Source organism: Sander vitreus, chromosome 6 (assembly GCF_031162955.1).
Source record: "Sander vitreus isolate 19-12246 chromosome 6, sanVit1, whole genome shotgun sequence".
Classification (NCBI taxonomy): Eukaryota; Metazoa; Chordata; class Actinopteri; order Perciformes; family Percidae; genus Sander; species Sander vitreus.
In genome coordinates this window covers 4,280,776-4,300,449 of record NC_135860.1, presented here as the reverse complement: position 1 = coordinate 4,300,449, position 19,674 = coordinate 4,280,776, and the positions used below count along the sequence as shown (strand labels likewise).

Genomic DNA, 19,674 nt, shown 5'->3' with positions numbered 1-19,674 from the left:
AAAGAGACTTACTTCTCTCTTGAGTCACATTTGGATGCTAAAGATTGACAAATTTAGAATCTGATCTAAAGTGGAACAATGAAAAGTAGAGGTCAGGTTTGGTTTCTCTGAGGCAGAATTTGTCACAAGACGAGAATAATTCCTTTACTGTCATTCATTTAACTGTGGCTGACTTTATTCCTGCATGTAACTGTCTATTTATAGTAACATTGGGTCTAACACCACCACTACTACTACTACTACTACTACTACTACTACTACTACTTCGAATTCCCATTAACACGGTACCACCAACAGGTGGCGGTGTCTTAGATTTAAGAATGGAAACACGTCGAAGAAGTCGCCATGTGCAAGCAAAGATCGTCTATTAAGATAGCTGTACAAAGCTGTCGCCATGGAGACCATTCTGTCACAGACTTGATGTGGATGTTTTTCCAAAAACAAATACGTATGACAACCTAAAATTCACTTTTAAGACGTTTGTTGTTTTGTTTTTGTGTAGTCTAGAATCAATACAACAAAATAATTATGTAACGTAATATATTTACACAGCAGGAAGACGTTAACGGCTTCTCCGTAGTCCAAAGGTAGCTACATCTCCGCTAAGTGCAGAGTGAGACCTCCTGTCAGGTTTTTATTCGTCTTTCATAGAATGCTACTTGACGTTAGCACAGCAGCTAGCTAGTTGAGAGGAAAGGAATTACATTGTGCAGTAAAGTAGAAACTTTGACGTTACTTTTTAACCTACGAATTTACACGACACATTTTGAGATCGATTCCTGCTAACAACTCCTGTTTTGTAACGTTATCTTAGCCCACTCGCACACTGTTTAGCTTGTTTTAATTACAGTTAGGTTAGCTAGTAACGTTAGCGTTATAGTTAGCTATGTATACAGAGCTCAACAGTATCTTGAACACCACTCCCGACAGCTTCACACAGGTGAGGAGTTAACACTGTTCTACATGCTAATAACGTTACTATGTGTGAGTTCCTCTTAACGTTAACCTCAAAATGTTACGGCATCCATATTTGCCTAAGTTTGTAACTTTGTAACGTTACAGGGGGAATTTGTCTTGCTCTCAGACAGAAAGAGTGATGCCTCTTTCCTCATTCACCACTTCCTCTCTTTGTACCTACGAGGTGAGTTATCACCTGTCAAGTGTAAAGTATCAAAATGAAAGAAACTGTTCATTCGTGTATGATACAGCTTATTTAGCTAGAGGTTTGAGCCACAGCTGATCTCTCTTTCTTTCTTTTTTTATGTCAGCACGCTGCAAAGTGTGGTTTCTGGGTCTGGTGCAGTCCTTCAATCATTACAGTGCAATTAGTCAAAGACTGGTGAGTCTCTAATGTTGTCATCCGTGTACTGTATTCTCATTAACATTTACACTGTAAGAGGAGTGTTATTTGAAAACCTCATGACATTAAAGGGTTAACATTTTACATTGCAGTTATTGATGTGTTTATTTAGCATTTACTCAACTGAATTCATCATGTCAGTCTCCTACTTTAAAACACACTTTAACCATTCTTAATTCTTATTTCTTTTCTTGTCACGTCTCTCTTCGGGTCACAGGAATATTGACAGAGTTTATCATTATTGGTGGCTTTCTCCTAGTTTTGACAGCTCAGAAATGTAAAAAAAAAAAAAAAAAAATGTTGTTTGTGTGTGAATTGTGTGTCCTCAGGGTGTCAGCCTAGTACAAGCAAAGGAGAAGGGTCAGCTGGTTTTCCTAGAGGGACTGAATGAGTCGCTGTCTGTTTTGATTCCTCAAGAAACTGACACAACAAGTCAAGCCATGGGCTTCCTCAGGTACAAACATTTTGTACAACACATTTTTTTCTGTTTTTTTCCACTTTATTTTCTTACGTTTACAGACTTGTATCTTTTTATTGTCATATATCATGTATCATCACTGTTTATTTGTAACAGTGATGTAAATGAACGTAACTATCATTATATGTATTTGAGGTTGTCAAGTCAAGTCATCTTCATTTATATAGCACATTTAAAGAAGCATAAGCTGACCCAAAGTGCTTGACAACCAGGGCAGATGGGGTAAAGTATGCCTCAGTAACAAAGATAAACAACAGCAGGCTACATAAATTTGAAAAAAAGTACATAACAAACACAACACCACAAAATGTAATATAAAACAACTTGCATGGTAAAACCGACGACAAAAAAGAAGGACGTTAGAAGAGTGAATGGAATCAGCAATGGCTTAAAAGGCAGTATAGGGAATAAAAAGACAGATCAGGAGGTGGCTTGACAGAAGCCAGGCAGCCTCAGACGTCGCTAAAAGCAAGTGGGAAAAAAATGGGTCTTTAAATTAGATTTGAAGTTTTCAGTCGTAGAACATGCCTTAATATGGGGCGGGAGGCTTTTCCAAAGCCTGGGAGCAGACATGGAGAAAGCACGGTCCCCTTTAGTTTTGCAGCGTGAGTGAGGGGACTAGGAGGATCTGTTGTGAGGATGACTGGAGATCTGTATTTCACTGGTAGCCAATGCAGGTGAGCCAGAACTGGAGTGATGTGTTGCCTTCTGCATTTTGAACCGTCTATCTGGTTTACCAATCCAACAATATTACATTTATACTCACATTTTTGTCCTTTTCCAACATATCAAGATGTAAAATTCTATAAATGTTTCCACATATTTCCAGACTTCCAGACCTATGTAGGAACCCTGTGATAACAACACACATTTGCCTGTCTGACACCGTGTGTCCTCTCTCTCCGTCTCCCTCATGTCTCTGTCTTCAGTGATCCTGCTGTTGGCCTTAAGAGCCTGTACGAGTTTGTCCGGTCCAGTGTGACCAGTTCTGGTGGCGGGGAAGAAGAGGCCGATGGGGCAGAGGAGTGGGGACCTCCGGTGTTGCTGGTGGATGACCTCAGCGTGCTGCTGAGTCTGGGGGTGAGCGTTGGAGCCGTGCTGGACTTCAGCCACTACTGCCGAGCCACCGTCTGCTCGCAGCTACAGGTGAGATCCTTGCTGTCAGTCAAAGCATGATTCATTTGAGATTTTTTAGGTGGCATATACTCTTATCAGTCGGCACAGCCAGGGGTGAGCTGGTTGTGGTTTGAATGGAATTTGCAGTTGCATGTATTCATAACATAGCTACTGTATAGTAAGTTGTATGTACAGTGTTTCCTTTAGGATTTTTTTTAGCAGTGGGGGCAGGTCTGTCCGAACAACAACCCAATCATTACATCTATGACTATGTAAGGTAGTAGCCTTAAAGGACAATTCCGGCGCAAAATGAACCTAGGGGTTAATAACAGATGTGTACCCACTCGATCGCTCTCTGGGACATGTTTTCATGCTAATAGAATGTGTTTGTAGCTTGAAAGAAGCTAGCGCGGACCGCTGATTAGCTTACAACTAGGCCTGCACGATTTGGGGGAAAATATGAATCACGATTTTTTAGCATAGAATTGATATCACGATTCTCTGCCACGATTTGTTTCTCACGAAGTGTAATGTTTATTGCACACATGAACCACGACAAAACAAAACTAATTGGCAGTACCAAACAGATGTTTTTTTGGCAGCTATAGCACATTGATCATCACCACGAGCCTGTAAACACAGAGGCTTCACTGAAGAGAAGGGAGAGCATTGCAGCACTTTAAAACAAAAAAAAACATTAGTGATGCAGTCGGCTCGTAAAATTAAATGAGAATCAAAGTCATTAAAAAAATATTAAAAATATTATATATATATATATATATATATATATATATATATATATATAATAACGTGAACAGGGTGAATCGAGATCGCGATTTTATAATGAGTAATCATGCAGGGCTACTTACAATGCTAGTATTCGGGGCACAGGGAAAGTAAAAATAAATCGCTATTTTGTACCACTAAAAAGGCTCAAAATATCACCATACTTCAACGGTAGATTAATGAGGGTCCCTACATGTTAAACGAAGCATTGAGGACATTGTAAGTACAGACAGTTTATTGAACGAAGAGCTGCGGGAGCTCCGTGAAAAAGGGCTACGAGAGAGAGAGAGTTACCGGTGGTCAATGCTGAAACACAGCCTCGTACTTCGGGAAACTGGTGGTGTACCTGCGGACATTGTGAAGCTATGGCCACCGAACAGGAGTGTCTGTGTTGCACGGAGTGGGACCTGTTGCGTCGCAACACCCAAGAGACGCAGTGTTTTGTACAGTCTAAAGATTTCCCCTTTCTGATAAACAGGGCTGTACTTACAGTGGGGCAAAAAAGTATTTAGTCAGCCACCAATTGTGCAAGTTCTCCCACTTAAAAAGATAAGAGAGGCCTGTAATTTTCATCATAGGTACACTTCAATTATGAGAGACAAACCAGAAAATCACATTGTTGCATTTTTAATGAATTTATTTGCAAATTATGGTGGAAAATAAGTATTTGGTCAATAACAAAAGTTAATCTCAATACTTTGTTATATACCCTTTGTTGGCAATGACAGAGGTCAAACATTTTCTGTAAGTCTTCACAAGGTTTTCACACACTGTTGCTGGTATTTTGGCCCATTCCTCCATGCAGATCTCCTCTAGAGCAGTGATGTTTTGGGGCTGTCGCTGGGCAACACGGACTTTCAACTCCCTCCAAAGATTTTCTATGGGGTTGAGATCTGGAGACTGGCTAGGCCACTCCAGGACCTTGAGATGCTTCTTACGAAGCCACTCCTTCGTTCCCCAGGCGGTGTGTTTGGGATCATTGTCATGCTGAAAGACCCAGCCATGTTTCATCTTCAATGCCCTTGCTGATGGAAGGGCAAAATCTCACGATACATGGCCCTATACATTCTTTCCTTTACACGGATCAGTCGTCCTGGTCCCTTTGCAGAAAAACAGCCTCAAAGCATGATGTTTCCACCCCCATGCCTAACATTAGGTATGGTGTTCTTTGGATGCAACTCAGCATTCTTTCCCCTCCAAACACAACGAGTTGAGTTTTTACCAAAAAAGGGGTGAGATCTTGCGTGGAGCCCCGGATCGAGGGAGATTATTAGTGGTCTTGTATGTCTTCATTTTCTTATAATTGTTCCCACAGTTGATTTCTTCACACCAAGCTGCTTACCTATTGCAGATTCAGTCTTCCCAGCCTGGTGCAGGTCTACAATTTTGTTTCTGGTGTCCTTTGACAGCTCTTCGGTCTTGGCCATAGTGGAGTTTGGAGTGTGACTGTTTGAGGTTGTGGACAGGTGTCTTTTATACTGATAACAAGTTCAAACAGGTGCCATTAATACAGGTAACGAGTGGAGGACAGAGGAGCCTCTTAAAGAAGAAGTTACAGGTCTGTGACAGCCAGAAATCTTGCTTGTTTGTAGGTGACCAAATACTTATTTTCCCGAGGAATTTGCAAATAAATTCATTAAAAATCCTACAATGTGATTTTCTGGATTTCTTTTTCTCATTTTGTCTCTCATAGTTGAAGTGTACCTATGATGAAAATTACAGGCCTCTCTCATCTTTTTAAGTGGGAGAACTTGCACAATTGGTGGCTGACTAAATACTTTTTTTGCCCACTGTACCTACTACTAGTAGCGGTAGCTCTCTCTCTCTCGTAGCCCTTTTTCACGGAGCTCCCGCAGCTCTTCGTTCAATAAACTGTCTGTACACTTACAGTTCTCAATGCTTCGGTTAACATGTAGGGACCCTCATTATGTTACCGTTGAAGTTTGGTGATATTTTGAGCCTTTTAGTGGTACAAAACAGCAATTTATTTTTACTTTCCCTGTGCCCCGAATACTAGCGTTGTAAGCTAATCAGCGGTCCGCGCTAGCTTCTATAGAGCTACGAACACATTCAATTAGCATGAAAACATGTCCCAGAGAGCGACAGAGTGGGTATACATCTGTTATTAAGCCCTAGGTTCGTTTTGCGCCGAATTGTCCTTTAAGTAGGCCACTAGGCGGCACTGTTGCCATTACTATAACAGATGCAGTTCAGCAATTTTCGCTTTTTTGTACCTTACAAGACACTGTAGTTTACACTTGATCTGTGTAGGCCGCCATGTTTGTTTTAAAACTGTATGTACTCCGTTAAGGGGATGAGGGAACCAGCCTTCTCTGTGACAATAAAACCTGATGGTCTCAGCCACAATCTTCAACCCAGCGTCCCGTGCCCCCTTCTCTCTGCACTTCACCCCTAACATCTAACACAACACAACGTAGAGTATCACAGCAGTGCCGAGGGGTACCTCCAGGCGGCTGACGCACAGAGGGAGTGGGTTACAACTACATCTATAGACTATTTCCAATTTATATTACACTGACTCACTTACCGTTTTAATGTTTCCAGATGTTTGATATCAGGACAAGAGCTGACAGAACTGACAAGTTGAACGTTGTCCAATTAGAACGGACCCACCGCTGTGACGTTTGTGGTGGAGCTGTTGGTTTAATAGTCGACTCGGAAGAAAGCGAACGTTTTGACAATAAACTACATCAACACAACAGTATGTGGAGTTAAACTGGACGGGCCCAATAACCTCTGAATAGTTCTACTTGTTGTTAAATTGCAATGTGAGCGGCAGCCATGCATTATGTCGGCAGAATCAATTAAAAGGCAACCGCGACTACATTGTGCGTCTGCCCTATTTCTGATACTGTGGCGGGCCGCCACTACAAAATCAACATAGAGGAAACACTGATGTATCTGTAACATGTATTTACTCGGATAAAGTGAACAGCTCTAATAAAAACTCTGTCTTATCAACATAACTTTGACTGTGACTGCAGGGCAATGTGGTGATGCTGGTACGCTGTGACGGGGAAGAAGAGGAGGATGACGGAGATGACGAAGGCTCAGAGAGACTTCTGAAGGGCCTAACCCACCAGTGTAGCCTCACTCTTCATGTACAGGGTCTCCCCACTGGCTTCTGCAGGGACATACATGGCCAGGTTAGTGTGTTTGTCCGTACGGTCTTTATGATTCTGATTGATACATTTTCTAACACTTTATAGATGTGTCTATAGTCCAAGTGTAACTGCAGACAGTTCAGGATAGTGCTGTGAATAAAGATTACTTTTTATTAATGATTAAACTGCCAATTATTTTCTCGATTAATCCTTTGGTCAACAAAATGTCAGAGAATTGTCAAAAATGGTCAGAATGTAAAGCCGAGTTGACATATTCAAATATGATATATTTCAAAAGTGACAAATGGTGATATACTGTATATGGCACAAGGTCTGTAGGAGGTTACATATACAGTGGGGAGAACAAGTATTTGATACACTGCCGATTTTGCAGGTTTTCCTACTTACAAAGCATGTAGAGGTCTGTAATGTTTATCATAGGTACACTTCAACTGTGAGAGACGGAATCTAAAACAAAAATGCAGAAAATCACATTGTAAGATTTTTAAATAATTAATTTGCATTTTATTGCATGACATAAGTATTTGATCACCTACCAACCAGTAAGAATTCCGGCTCTCACAGACCTGTTAGTTTTTCTTTAAGAAGCCCTCCTGTTCTCCACTCATTACCTGTATTAACTGCACCTGTTTGAACTTGTTACCTGTATAAAAGACACCTGTCCACACACTCAATCAAACAGACTCCAATCTCTCCACAATAGCCAAGACCAGAGAGCTGTGTAAGGACATCAGGGATAAAATTGTAGACCTGCACAAGGCTGGGATGGGCTACAGGACAATAGGCAAGCAGCTTGGTGAGAAGGCAAGAACAACTGTTGGCGCAATTATTAGAAAAGGGAAGAAGTTCAAGATGACGGTCAATCTCCCTCGGTCTGGGGCTCCATGCAAGATCTCACCTCGTGGGGCATCAATGATCATGAGGAAGGTGAGGGATCAGCCCAGAACTACACGGCAGGACCTGGTCAATGACCTGAAGAGAGCTGGGACCACAGTCTCAAAGAAACCCATTAGTAACACACTACGCCGTCGTGGATTAAAATCCTGCAGCGCACGCAAGGTGCCCCTGCTCAAGCCAGCGCATGTCCAGGCCCGTCTGAAGTTTACCAATTACCATCTAGATGATCCAGAGGAGGAATGGGAGAAGGTCATGTGGTCTAATGAAACAAAAATAGAGCTTTTTGGTCATAACTCCACTTGCTGTGTTTGGAGGAAGAAGGAGGATGAGTACAACCCCAAGAACACTACAGTGTGTGCAAACCTGGTCAAGAACTACAGGAAACGTATGATCTCTGTAATTGCAAACAAAGGTTTCTGTACCAAATATTAAGTTCTGCTTTTCTGATGTATCAAATACTTATGTCATGCAATAAAATGCAAATTAATTACTTAAAAATCTTACAATGTGATTTTATGGATTTTTGTTTTAGATTCCGTCACTCACAGATGAAGAGTACCTATGATAAAAATTACAGACTTCTACATGCTTTGTAAGTGGGAAAACCTGCAAAATCGGCAGTGTATCAAATACTTGTCAAATACACTCCCCACTGTATCTACAGTATGTATTGCAGGTGATCAGTGCAAGACGCACAAAAAGATTTTACTAAACAATGTAAGTAAACCAATAGTGTTCATTGTTCTTTGCTTTCAGGTGGAAGTGTGTTGGAGGAGGAGACAAGGTGATGGGCAGTACACACAGAAGAAACTCTTTCAGTACAAGGTCCATGATAAAGGAGCCTCCTTCTTTGCTCCTGGGACGTCCAGCGCTGTTCTCTAGTTGCACCTTTCAACTTCCTTGTTTGCCTTTTGTCTCTTTTAAATGTGACAACTAACTGTTAGATTTTTAATATCACCAGACAATACACATGCTGGGTGTTTAGCTAGGTTGGTAGTTGGCGAACTGGACAACATTTACCAACCACAGCCAGGCTTTACATTTGGATGCTCGCTAGTGTCAGCGACCCAGCCTGGACCCCAGACTGTCTGGAGGAAGGACGCTGTGATTCTGCCAGCCCCTCTGAATCGCTGCCTACTTCTCACTTCACTTTCCCCCCCAGCTATTTAAATAAGTGAAGTGAAAACAAAATGACAGTTGAGTCTGATTATCAGGCTGGTCCGCTGAAGGTGTGTCTAAAGACCCATGCTGTTGTCAATATTCGGTTATTAGTTAAATCAGTTTTTGTGTGTTGACATGCATGCATGCTATGAATGCAAACCGTTTTACATTTGTGATGGTAAGTGGGCATTCATAAACAATGGACTGATTGCTAGTTTTACTGTAGACCGAAAAAGAACATACATTGGTTACATGGACGGCTGGTATTTAGCCGAGAGAATAACAATGAATAAATATGATTATGTCCACCCAGAATCATCTTAGAATGGATCTTGGTTGAATAAATCTCTTTAAACCATAGACCGTATATAAAACAGTAGAACTTGTTGTCATTGTCTGTGTGCACACTAGAGGTCGCCCTGTCTCTGCAAACTACACTGCAGGTTGAGAGGTCGGAGTGGAGAGGTCTCTGGGATTTGACAACCAGTAGATTGAAGCACGGCTCTTGCATGCATCTGATACGAGGCATACGAGATAGCCTTTAGCCCTTAAACAAAGGAGTAACACGGCGGTTGTTCGTCAGTTTACCCAGGAGCACCAAAACAGCGACTACATTTAAGGATCTCTGAAGTTTGCCCAGGCAAGTGTGTGAACAGTTGAGCTATAATAACCCGTTAGCTTTAGCTAGCTGCCTGGGGAAAGTTAGCTCCATGGCTGTTGAGAGCATGAGCATGGGAGCTTTTGAATTGTCTAATCACACCATTATGTTACAGGATGAGGGATGTTATAGCCATAGCTGCAAGATTGCAGTTGCTGGGCTCATACCCACGTTTTGTTGTCTAAAAGCAGATATCCCAAACTGTATGGTACAACTTAACGTCGTCACTATGCTAAGCTAACGTTAACGTGAGCCTTAATGTGGTAACGTTATTTGGCAGCGTTGTTGGCTTACGTTACAAACTATTCTCATAGTTTCACAATGACAGCGAAGTTAATCGAGTGTTCGTAAGACCTTTCCCCGGTTCGTTACCACAATCTTTTAGGTAATTCATAAAATAATATTGATTGGGACCCGAGTTTATTGGGTTTGTTGAGGAGCTAACATAGCTAACGTTAGGAGTCAGCCTTTAGCTTGGTGCCATCTCAAGTTGTCTGCAGGTACAGAAATTTTGAGTAACGTTATACGTGTATGGGTATATTTAGTCGTGGCCGGGAACCTAAGAAATAATGTGTTGCGTCTCTTAGTTTTTAAAATGCTCCGGTTATGTGTTTTTTGTGCGATACAATGTTAAGTTAGCTAACGTTAAGTCACACACGCACTAGGATAACGTTAGCAAGCTAACAATGTGGGTTTGTCGTTAACTTCTACAGTTCATCTTGGTAAGGCTACTCCAATTCGCAAGTTTTTTTTAAAAATGAATTAATTGACAAATAACATGGTAAACATATACACAAAAAAAAATACGAAACTGAAAATGCCAGGGGATCCGAACACAGACGGAAATCATACATTGGTTCATACAAATTCATTTAGATTTATGAATGAGATTTTGCGAGTATTTTGCTGTATTATTGCTTTGGTAGCAGAGTAAGATATATATATATATATATATGTATATATATATATATATATACATATATATATATATATATAAAACAATAAATAAGTAAAGACATTTTTTATAAGAAAACGGAAAATTCAGAGTCAATATATTGGGAAATAAATGTACACACATCTTGCCAAAAAATACACGAGTGGGGACATGAACAAAAAAGATGACATAAATCTTCTGGAACCATTTCACAAAATGAGCTGGCACCTTCAATGTCCTTTTTTATATATTTGATGAGATGTGGAACAGAGACAATTTATTTATGTAATGAAGCACGTATATCGTGGTTATTAATAATCTTTTTACATGAGAATCATGTCTGACCAAAAATCCAGTAACAACGGGATCCAGTGGTAGTAAAGTAAATTCAGATAATACTGAATACATAATTCAAAAACTTGTTGGCATTTCATTTCGACTGCTATTGCAACGTTTTAAAATAAGTTGTATGTAGTGAAAGTCTGAGACACACTGCAAAAGATACTGGTGGCTAACGTTAGCTAGCTGCTTTCACTAACATTAATTAGATAACAAGTTGACACTTAAGGATTAATTTATGAAAATGTATTTGCCCAATCGGGACAAACGGCAAGGTGTGTGCTATCTTTGGAAATTTGAGGAGTATTAAAACGTAACAAATTGGGCCATTATTTGCATGTGCCAGCTCAGATGTTTCTACACCTTCTTGACAAAGGCCTTGGGCTGTTTGCTTTTGGTTAAAGGTGTTCCTCAACCAAAAGCAAATAGCCCATGGCCTTCGTCGAGAAGTTGATCCGACAAATGCGTTGTGGTAAATATTGTGTACAGAGAATCCTGTGATGGATTACTCAATCTTAGCTATATCCTGTTCTGCCTTATCATTTTGTCAAAGTCTACCCCATGATAAAAGTCAAACTACACTTTCACACTATTTATTTGAGGACTATCCTAGAACCTTGTTTGTGGGAGCCACTCTATTAGCTTGTTCTGGGCAGGTGATGTTGCCACAGGGTTGCATCAGCCCCATCATCCCTGCATGCATTCACTGTCTTGTTTGATGTGACCTCGATTGTAAAGACCAGTTACACGTGTTGCGAAAAGATGACTTTTGAAACTATACCAAACTATTCTGTTAAAAATATGTGAAATTCAAAATGTATTGTCCTCATTTTCTTCCTCTTCTAAAGAACTCGTCAGAAACAACAGAAATCCAGGTGCGGAAACGGACTGTCTCTTGCACATCATTCGCTATTACATCATGGTTACTGATTGACAGGGCATTTCCCTCTTTTGCCATCAGCTCTGGTTGTAAAAGGCTCGGTTGCAGTAATCTGCTCATCCATGTCGAGCTTGTCTTCACAGCAGGACTAATGACCAGAGGAGCATGCTTTCACATTATTATGCAACCATGGGATTGAATGTGGATGCAGTTATGTTACGGAGAATGGACACTGTAGCTTAAAGCTCTCTGGAATGCTTGTGGGTGTAGCTTTTAGCCTGCAGTAATTCACTTGAAAGTTTTTTAAATAAGACATGCAAATGCATTGCATGATACAGAACATAGATGATTATGCCACTGGAATATATAAACCCTGGGGATGCCTTCAAACTAGGCATTTTAGGGAGTGTTGAAAAGAGGTAAGCTGGGATTTTTTGCTTTTTTTTGCACACCTCCAATTTCAGTGAAGGGAATTTCAGAGCATGCTATCTTAGTTTTTTAACTGTTTTGATACAGTTTATCCGTAACTTTAGTGCACCATTTTGCTTACAGTATTGTTTTAGGCACGTAGCTTTATAAATCTACCTTAATCTAATCTACAAGCTACCTAACTAAGCTGCTGAGAGACCCACAATGATCTCTCTAACTGTCTGTAGCTGTGTTCTTGTTTGTTTGTAAGTGTTCTGGCTTCTTACGTGGGCATATAGACTGTTCTTTTTTAGAATATTAGTTGCCCAGCACGTCTGTGCAAAAGCCCAGGGTTATTTAACTGAGACATTTTTCCAGGGTGTTGTGATAAAGATTGTGGTTTGTTGGGTTTAAGCAGAAATCTTATTTTGTTTATTCCCTCGTAGTAGCCGTATAGCCCAACAAACCATCCGGCCAGACAGAATAGGATTTCCCAACAATTGCTGGTCACCTGCCAAAGTGGCTGAAGAGTGAACACAAACTCACCAGCCTGAAACAACAGTTTACCAGCACTCAGCCTGTGGCTGGTGTGCATTTTCTGCCCTGGTTGTGTAGTTTTGGTTTTAAAGCCTTCGTCAAACTTATTATTTTGAGATAAATATCCCGGCGTGCTACAACATGCAGGATAGGCTACCTACAGGCTGTCAGCAGAGGAGGAGGGCAGCAGCGCTGGGGTGGCCATAGGCCCTGAGCCCTGCTCGTTGAGTTTCTGATCGGCTCAATGCCGGATTAGTTCACTGACGGAGATGCTGCTGAGCCTGTGCCAAATCAGGTCTCGCTGCTCCACTCGTGTAACCCCACAGCACGCAGTGAACTTGACAAACAGCCGAGAGATGGAGGCATTCAATGAAAGTACTCCCTCGCGAGAAAGTAAGCAGGACCAAAACCTGGCTGAGAGTCGCCTTTCCTACAGAAACGGAGAGCAGAAAGGCTTCACTTCAAAGCCTCTTTTTAACTTTGCAGAACCCATTGTGCAAGCTTGCCAAGACGTTGCTGTTTTTACTGTATAGGGTATCTATAACGGCAGTTCAAGAGACTCCTGAGGCAAATTCCTCCCAGGAAATGTTTCCGTTGCTCCCGGGGGGACGAGCCGAACAGTCACGCACACTGCCTGAATCAAGAAGGGAGCACTACGTTAACCACAAGGCACCGCTTGCGCTTCACAAACCCAGTGCCGCTGCTTTCAAGGGACGTAAACGGCTCCGAGCCAGAGAGATAGCCTGGTCTATCCTTAGCAGGTATGGTCTGAGAACAGTTCAAGGCTTTTTTTTTTTTTTTGGTGGTTACATGTCACTGATGTGAAAGAGCTGCATTGTTGTGTTTTGGCATGGTTAGCAAATAATGTGGTGGCTGCTTATTGACATCATGTGAGAAGCTGAGGCTTAATAGTCAGTAGAATGAGATGCTGTACAAATCCAGCTTGTGTGTGTGTGTGTGTGTGTGTGTACCTGTCTGCTGAGTAAACAGAGACAAGAGCTGAGATTAGGTAAAAAAAAAAAGTGCTCAGGCGATGAGTTGATATTGGAAACTGAAGGAACTGATTTTGTTTTAAGTGAGGGAAACAACCCAGAAGGCAAAGATTTCACATATTGTGGCTGTATAAACATATTGTGTTTTATCATTTTACAACTCTCTTTTTTTCTTTTTTTTTTAATTTGTAATTTAAAACCCACCAAATAAGTCGTGTACGTTTTATGTTTTACATAGGCTGTTTGAAGAGTTGTGTGTAATGTAATACACAGTGTATAGTAGTGACACACAGTTCATTGGCTGTATTTTTGGTCTGCGACTAACAATTACTTTGATTATCACAATGTGATGAATATTGTCTCAATTAAGGAATTAATTATGTGGTCTAGGTCTAGGTCTTTTCCGACCAACGGCCCAAAACCCAAAGGTAGCCCATTTGATTTACTATTACAAAAGTCTAAAAAAAAATATTCATAAATGTTGCTGGAACTAGTTGATTTGTGGCATTTTTGCTTGTAAAAGGAATTTACTTTAAAGCATCTGGTTTCTTGAGATCATAGCTGTGTAACTATTAGGGCTGCAACTGACTGTTAATCATGTTAACAGTCAGCTAAGAGAGTTAAGGTGACAACATCAAATTGTTTCTTCTCTCCAACAAATAGCCAAAGACCTAAAAATACTTTGTTTTATAATGATACAAAAAAATCGAATTAAGTAAATTCTCATATTTTCGATGTGTGAGCCAGTAAATGATTGATTGACAGTTCATATGAATTAACGAATCGTTTCAGGCCCACTTATCCCTCTGTGCTTTCCTACCTGAGTGGAAGTGGAATTTACCCGTTGTCCAATAACAAAAGGCTGGTGGTTGTTTACCCGGGTATGGGCGATGAGACAGGGTACGTCTGTTTGCTTCAGTCTAGCTGTTCAGCCGGAGTTGCATGTTTTTCTCCTGTGGGGAATGCGTCCACACCTTTTTGGCTGCTGAATGAGCTCTGTGTTGAAGTCGTGTCTAGCATGTGACCCCTGTATGAGCTGGCCTGAAGTAAAAACACACGGGGCCTTTAAGTCAGCAGCGTGTGTGCCAAAACGTGGAGTATGTAACTTATTAGGTGTCCAGGACAGAGCTTCACTTTAAAGGTGCAATATGTAATATAGCAATATAGCCCCTCTTTTGCAGGAAACGCCCTGATCACATTCACACAGTTCCACATTCATACCTGGAAGCTGCCCAGTACCTTTCATACCTGATCTGCTGGCCACTGAGCAGCTCCACTGGAGCGGTTGGGGTTAAGGGCTAGGCCTGCACGATAAAGCGTTTATAAAATCGTGATCTCGATTGACCCCTGTTCACGATTTAATTTTGAAATGACTTCAATTTTTTTTTTTTCAACTTCAATTAATTTATTGAAAGCATTTGACATTAACATTTAGGCCACCACGGCCCCATAACACAACTCATCTTTCCAGAACTGTTCGTGGACATCACAATACATTTCTGTCAAGTGCCAAACATTTGTTGGTTGGAGATTTTTAATTGAGAATTTCCTGTATTTTCTAATTGTACATCTAATACTTTATAATAATATAAAAAACATACAATATCCTCCAAAAGTACTTCATAAATGTATAAAATGAAAAGACTGAGGGCCCTATCTTGCACCCAGCGCAGCGCAAAGCCCGACCCAAGTGTCTTTGCTAGTTTAAGACCGACGTAGTTGTCAATTTCCCGTCCAGCGCTCACGTCGTTTAAATACCAAATGCACCTGCGCCCATCTGTGCGCCCATGGGCGTGCTGGTCTTACAGGGAGGTGTGTTCAGGTGAATTCTTGGCGTTTTGCTATCTTGAGGCAGCTGGAAGTGAAAACCTGATCTAAAGTCAATAACGCAGCATTTCATTGTTATTTTAACAGCGAATTAGTAAAATGTGCCTAGGCTCGTGCACAGCGCGCGCACACTATGCTTGTTAGCTAGCTAGCAATGCGCCAAGGTACAAACGCGCCTGGCTGGGGAATGGGAGATGACACTCTGATTGGTTTATTGCATGTTACGCCCAAAACACACCTATGAATTAATGAAGACACTAAGTACAACCCTTTTGAACCATGCGCCCGGCGCACGGACCCTTTTTTCCGCCGTCAAACTAGCAGAAGTGGATTTGGACACGCCCTACACGTACCTGCGCCAAGCGCTTCACGCCGTGCACTTAGATCGTTAAAATAGGGCCCTGAGTGTAAAAGGCGGAGCAAATGTTTGGTATTTTTACCTAAAATGATTTATTGTGTTTTAATAGATATGTTTCCAACACACATTCTACCTCAAACTGATTTTACGCTATGCCACAGACCTCTCTTGGGTAAAGGTTTGTTTTTAGTATCACCATCGAATGACTAAAATGTAGCTGTTGAGGTGAATATGTGTGCAAACAAAACATTCGTATACGTTTCTGTAGCGTCTCTACGACGTGAAAGACGAACCAACAACTGCGTGTTTTTAAATCCTCTGTTCAACCGTTGTCTCACTTGCTCCTCCAGGTCCCTGGATGCCCCGCGGCGCACCGTCCTCGGCCGCGCAGTGCTTCCCAATGGCCGGCAGTTGACCCCGCCCACCAGGATGACGCTGCGTGAGCAGCTGAGAGAGAAGATCTCGGCGGCCTTCTACCGCCACGGGCTGCTGTGTGCCTCCTACCCAGTACCCATCATCCTCTTCACCTCAGCCAGCATCCTCACCTGCTGGTAGGTGTTCTGTTTTTTTTTTTTTTGTTTGTTTGTTTTTTCATGCTTAAAATTGAGATGAACTTGTATTAATTTTACCGCTTAAAATAGGAAATCGTGGGGCGACCTCTACCTCACCCAGTAAGAGCGTGCGCCCCGTGTCGGCTGAGTCCTTTGCAGCGGCCCAAGTTCGAGTCCAACCTGCGGCCCTTTGCTGCGTGTCATCCCCCATCTCTCTCTCTCTCTCTCTCTCTCTCTCTCTCCCCCCCCCCACCTTTCCTGTCTATCCACTGTCACTATGAAATAAAGGGAAAGCCCCCAAAAAATGATCTTAAAATAAAAAAAAATTAAATAATTGGAAATCGGAGGAAAGGGACACACAAACTAGTGGCATGGCAGTATGGACGGTGTACAGAGCTCCGTGCACTTTCCACACTGCCGTGACACAGAGCTGGATATAAATCCGCAAAATGTAATGGGCTCTCTGTAATGGCGCTGCAGCTACGGAGGGAAGTCAAACGCTGTTCATCTAACACACACTGCCCACACAAATATGACACAGCAGGGTTCCCTCAGGGTTTTAAGAAGTCTACAAAAGTCCCAAATTTAAAAATCAAAATTTAGGTCTTAAAAAGTCTCCAATTCGCTAAAGTATTGTGTTCTAGGTCTTAAAATAATGTTAAATGGGTCTTAACTGTTCTTACGTCCATGTAGCGCTACCTCCTAATGCTCACTGAAAGGTTTCTTTTTATTCTCTGCTGGTTGTTGTAGTTCTTCCTTTCACGAGTCCAAATATAATTTGCGGTACGTATATGTACAGATTATTATTACTCTGTGTCGCTTTATTTAATCATTTTGTATACTTTGCAAGTACTTTTGTTAAATTTCATTCATGAAGGTCTTGATAAGTCTTAAATTTGACTTGTTGAAACCCTGCACAGAACTGGATTTAAATTGGCGAAGTATTCCTTTAAGGCAGTAGTATACTCAGAACTACTTGTATTTAGGGCAATACTGTACTTTAAGTTCGCTGTCTTGATCTGCGCCAACTTTTTTTCCATACGTGCATGTGTGCTCACAATCCATAGTGAAGGATAAAATATATAGGTGCAGTACGTGTCGGATTACTAAGTAAGTAGTGTTGGACACTCAAAAGTTAGATTTTGTGTTTGCGAGCGACTGACAGTGACAGTAGGACTGGTGTTGGGATGGTGTAGTGCCTGCTTTTTAGGGTGGACTCCTTTTTTAAAACCTGAGAAAAAAGCATTCTTGTCACCCAGTGTCGACAGAATAAATTAAAAAGAAAGTGACTGGACAGAGGAGACAAGTAACTGGCTCTGCTCATCCGAACCGGCCATCTGCACACACATAACAGCCCCCCCGCCGACACCACAACACACACATTCACCTAACGCACGCACATTTCTACTCTTGCTCAATCTCCGGTCCAAAGAGAGGACGTATGTCAGAGAGTTGGCCCTGGCTTCATCAGCAAAGGCATTGTGAAACCGTCCCGGCGATCTGACACACACACGCATGCACTTGCTGCGAGCTGTCCCTGCAGCACCTTACAGCAGGGGTGCAGAGCAAACGGGCAAAGTGAAAGAAAAGTGCTCGACGACGGGGATGTTAAAGGCAGAACTCGAGCACAGGGCTGTGAGAAAATGGCCCTGTGAGAATGGGAGGTCTGTCCCTCCATCTGCCTGTCAGGAGGGGGGCCGACTCAGCACAAAAGAGGCCTTTGTGGAGCTACAGTGACCTTGCAGAGGGCAGTGGGGGGGGGGGGGGGGTGAGGGAGGGAAAGAAACCGGGGAGAAGAGGTTTCTGTCCGAACTGACAAGCACATTTCTGAAAGGAAAATGATAAGTAACATTTGTCTCTCAACCAACAGCACAAAATTGACAATACACTGGCAACGTGGGAGGTGATAATGTTACTGATCAATAACCATGACTCAGCATATACCTTATCACCTGCTCCTCAGGTTTTGGGGGTCATTTTCCAGACCCTCCTAGGCCCTGTTTACACGTACATGGTTATTTTGAAAACCGGAGACATTTCCCTTCGTTTGTGCCCTTCGTTTACATGCAAACGGAGAATTCGCCTCTGAAAACGAGTCTTTCCAAAAAACTCCGGCCAGAGTGGATATTTTTGAGATCTTCGTTTGCACGTTTGCATGTAAACTGAAACAAACGGAGGTTTAGGCAGCCGAGAGAGAGAGAGGAAGTGATTCGTTGCTGCTGTTGCTATTTTCGGGATTCTGATTGGCTAACGTGGGCTTGAGCTTCGTGTTACATTGCCACCTACAGGCTGGTCATGCTCTTTACGGCATTAACAGCATATACAGTTATGTGAAAAAATTAGGACACCCATGCTAAAGTTGACTGAAAAGAGGAATAAAAAAAATCATCTTTTGGAAATTGATCTTAATGCCTTAATTAAAAAAATGAAGAAAAATCCAATCTTTAAGGACACCAATTTTCTTTGTGAATGAATAATGTATCGTAAATAAATAAATGTTCTTCCTTAAAATACAGGGGGCATAAGTAAGTACACCCCTATGTTAAATTCCCATAGAGACAGGCAGATTTTTATTTTTAAAGGCCAGTTATTTCATGGATCCAGGATACTATGATCCTGATAAAGTTCCCTTGGCCTTTGGAATTAAAATAGCCCCCCCCCCCACATCATCACATCCCCTTCACCATACCTAGAGACTGGCATGGTTTTATTTCAGTTAGCCTAATAGCTGGTTTGATTTGCATTGAGAGATGATTTTATGGAAAGTACCCCATGCCAATCTCTAGGTATGGTGAAGGGGATGTGATGATGTGGGGGGGTGGGGGCTATTTTCATTCCAAAGGCCAAGGGAACTTTATCAGGATCATAGTATCCTGGATCCATGAAATAACTGGCCTTTAAAAATACAAGTCTACCTGCCTCTATGGGAATTTAACATAGGGGTGTACTTACTTATGCCCCTGTATTTTAAGGAAGAACATTAATTTATTTACGATACATTATTCATTCACAAAGAAAATTGGTGTCCTAAAAGATTGGATTTTTCCTCATTTTTTTAATTAAGGCATTAAGATTAAAGATTTTTTTTATTCCTCTTTTTAGTCAACTTTAGCATGGGTGTCCTAATTTTTTCACATGACTGTATACACGGGTACATGTAAACGAACACTTTTCTGAAAACTGACAGCTGTGCACGATGTTATTTTTGAAAACGGAGAGGTTGAAATGTCCGTTTATGAAAATGGC

At 41.6% G+C, this 19,674-nt stretch overlaps 2 protein-coding genes across 2 annotated transcripts in view; both read left to right on the top strand.

The window, feature by feature from the left end:
* The first annotated feature begins 640 nt into the window (after nucleotides 1-640).
* elp6 (elongator acetyltransferase complex subunit 6) lies at nucleotides 641-9,326 on the top strand. Its single transcript, XM_078252140.1, has 7 exons — nucleotides 641-940; nucleotides 1,063-1,141; nucleotides 1,269-1,339; nucleotides 1,690-1,814; nucleotides 2,768-2,984; nucleotides 6,746-6,907; nucleotides 8,540-9,326. Exons 1-7 carry the CDS (start codon nucleotides 887-889, stop codon nucleotides 8,663-8,665), a joined length of 834 nt encoding a protein of 277 aa, XP_078108266.1. The 5' UTR covers nucleotides 641-886; the 3' UTR covers nucleotides 8,666-9,326.
* Nucleotides 9,327-12,074: 2,748 nt separating this feature from the next.
* The window catches only part of scap (SREBF chaperone), a 49,767-nt gene continuing 42,167 nt past the window's right edge, over nucleotides 12,075-19,674 (top strand). The window contains 2 exon segments of the mRNA XM_078252139.1: nucleotides 12,075-12,174; nucleotides 16,228-16,428. Coding sequence (XP_078108265.1) covers nucleotides 12,101-12,174; nucleotides 16,228-16,428 — 275 coding nt within the window. The 5' untranslated portion in view covers nucleotides 12,075-12,100.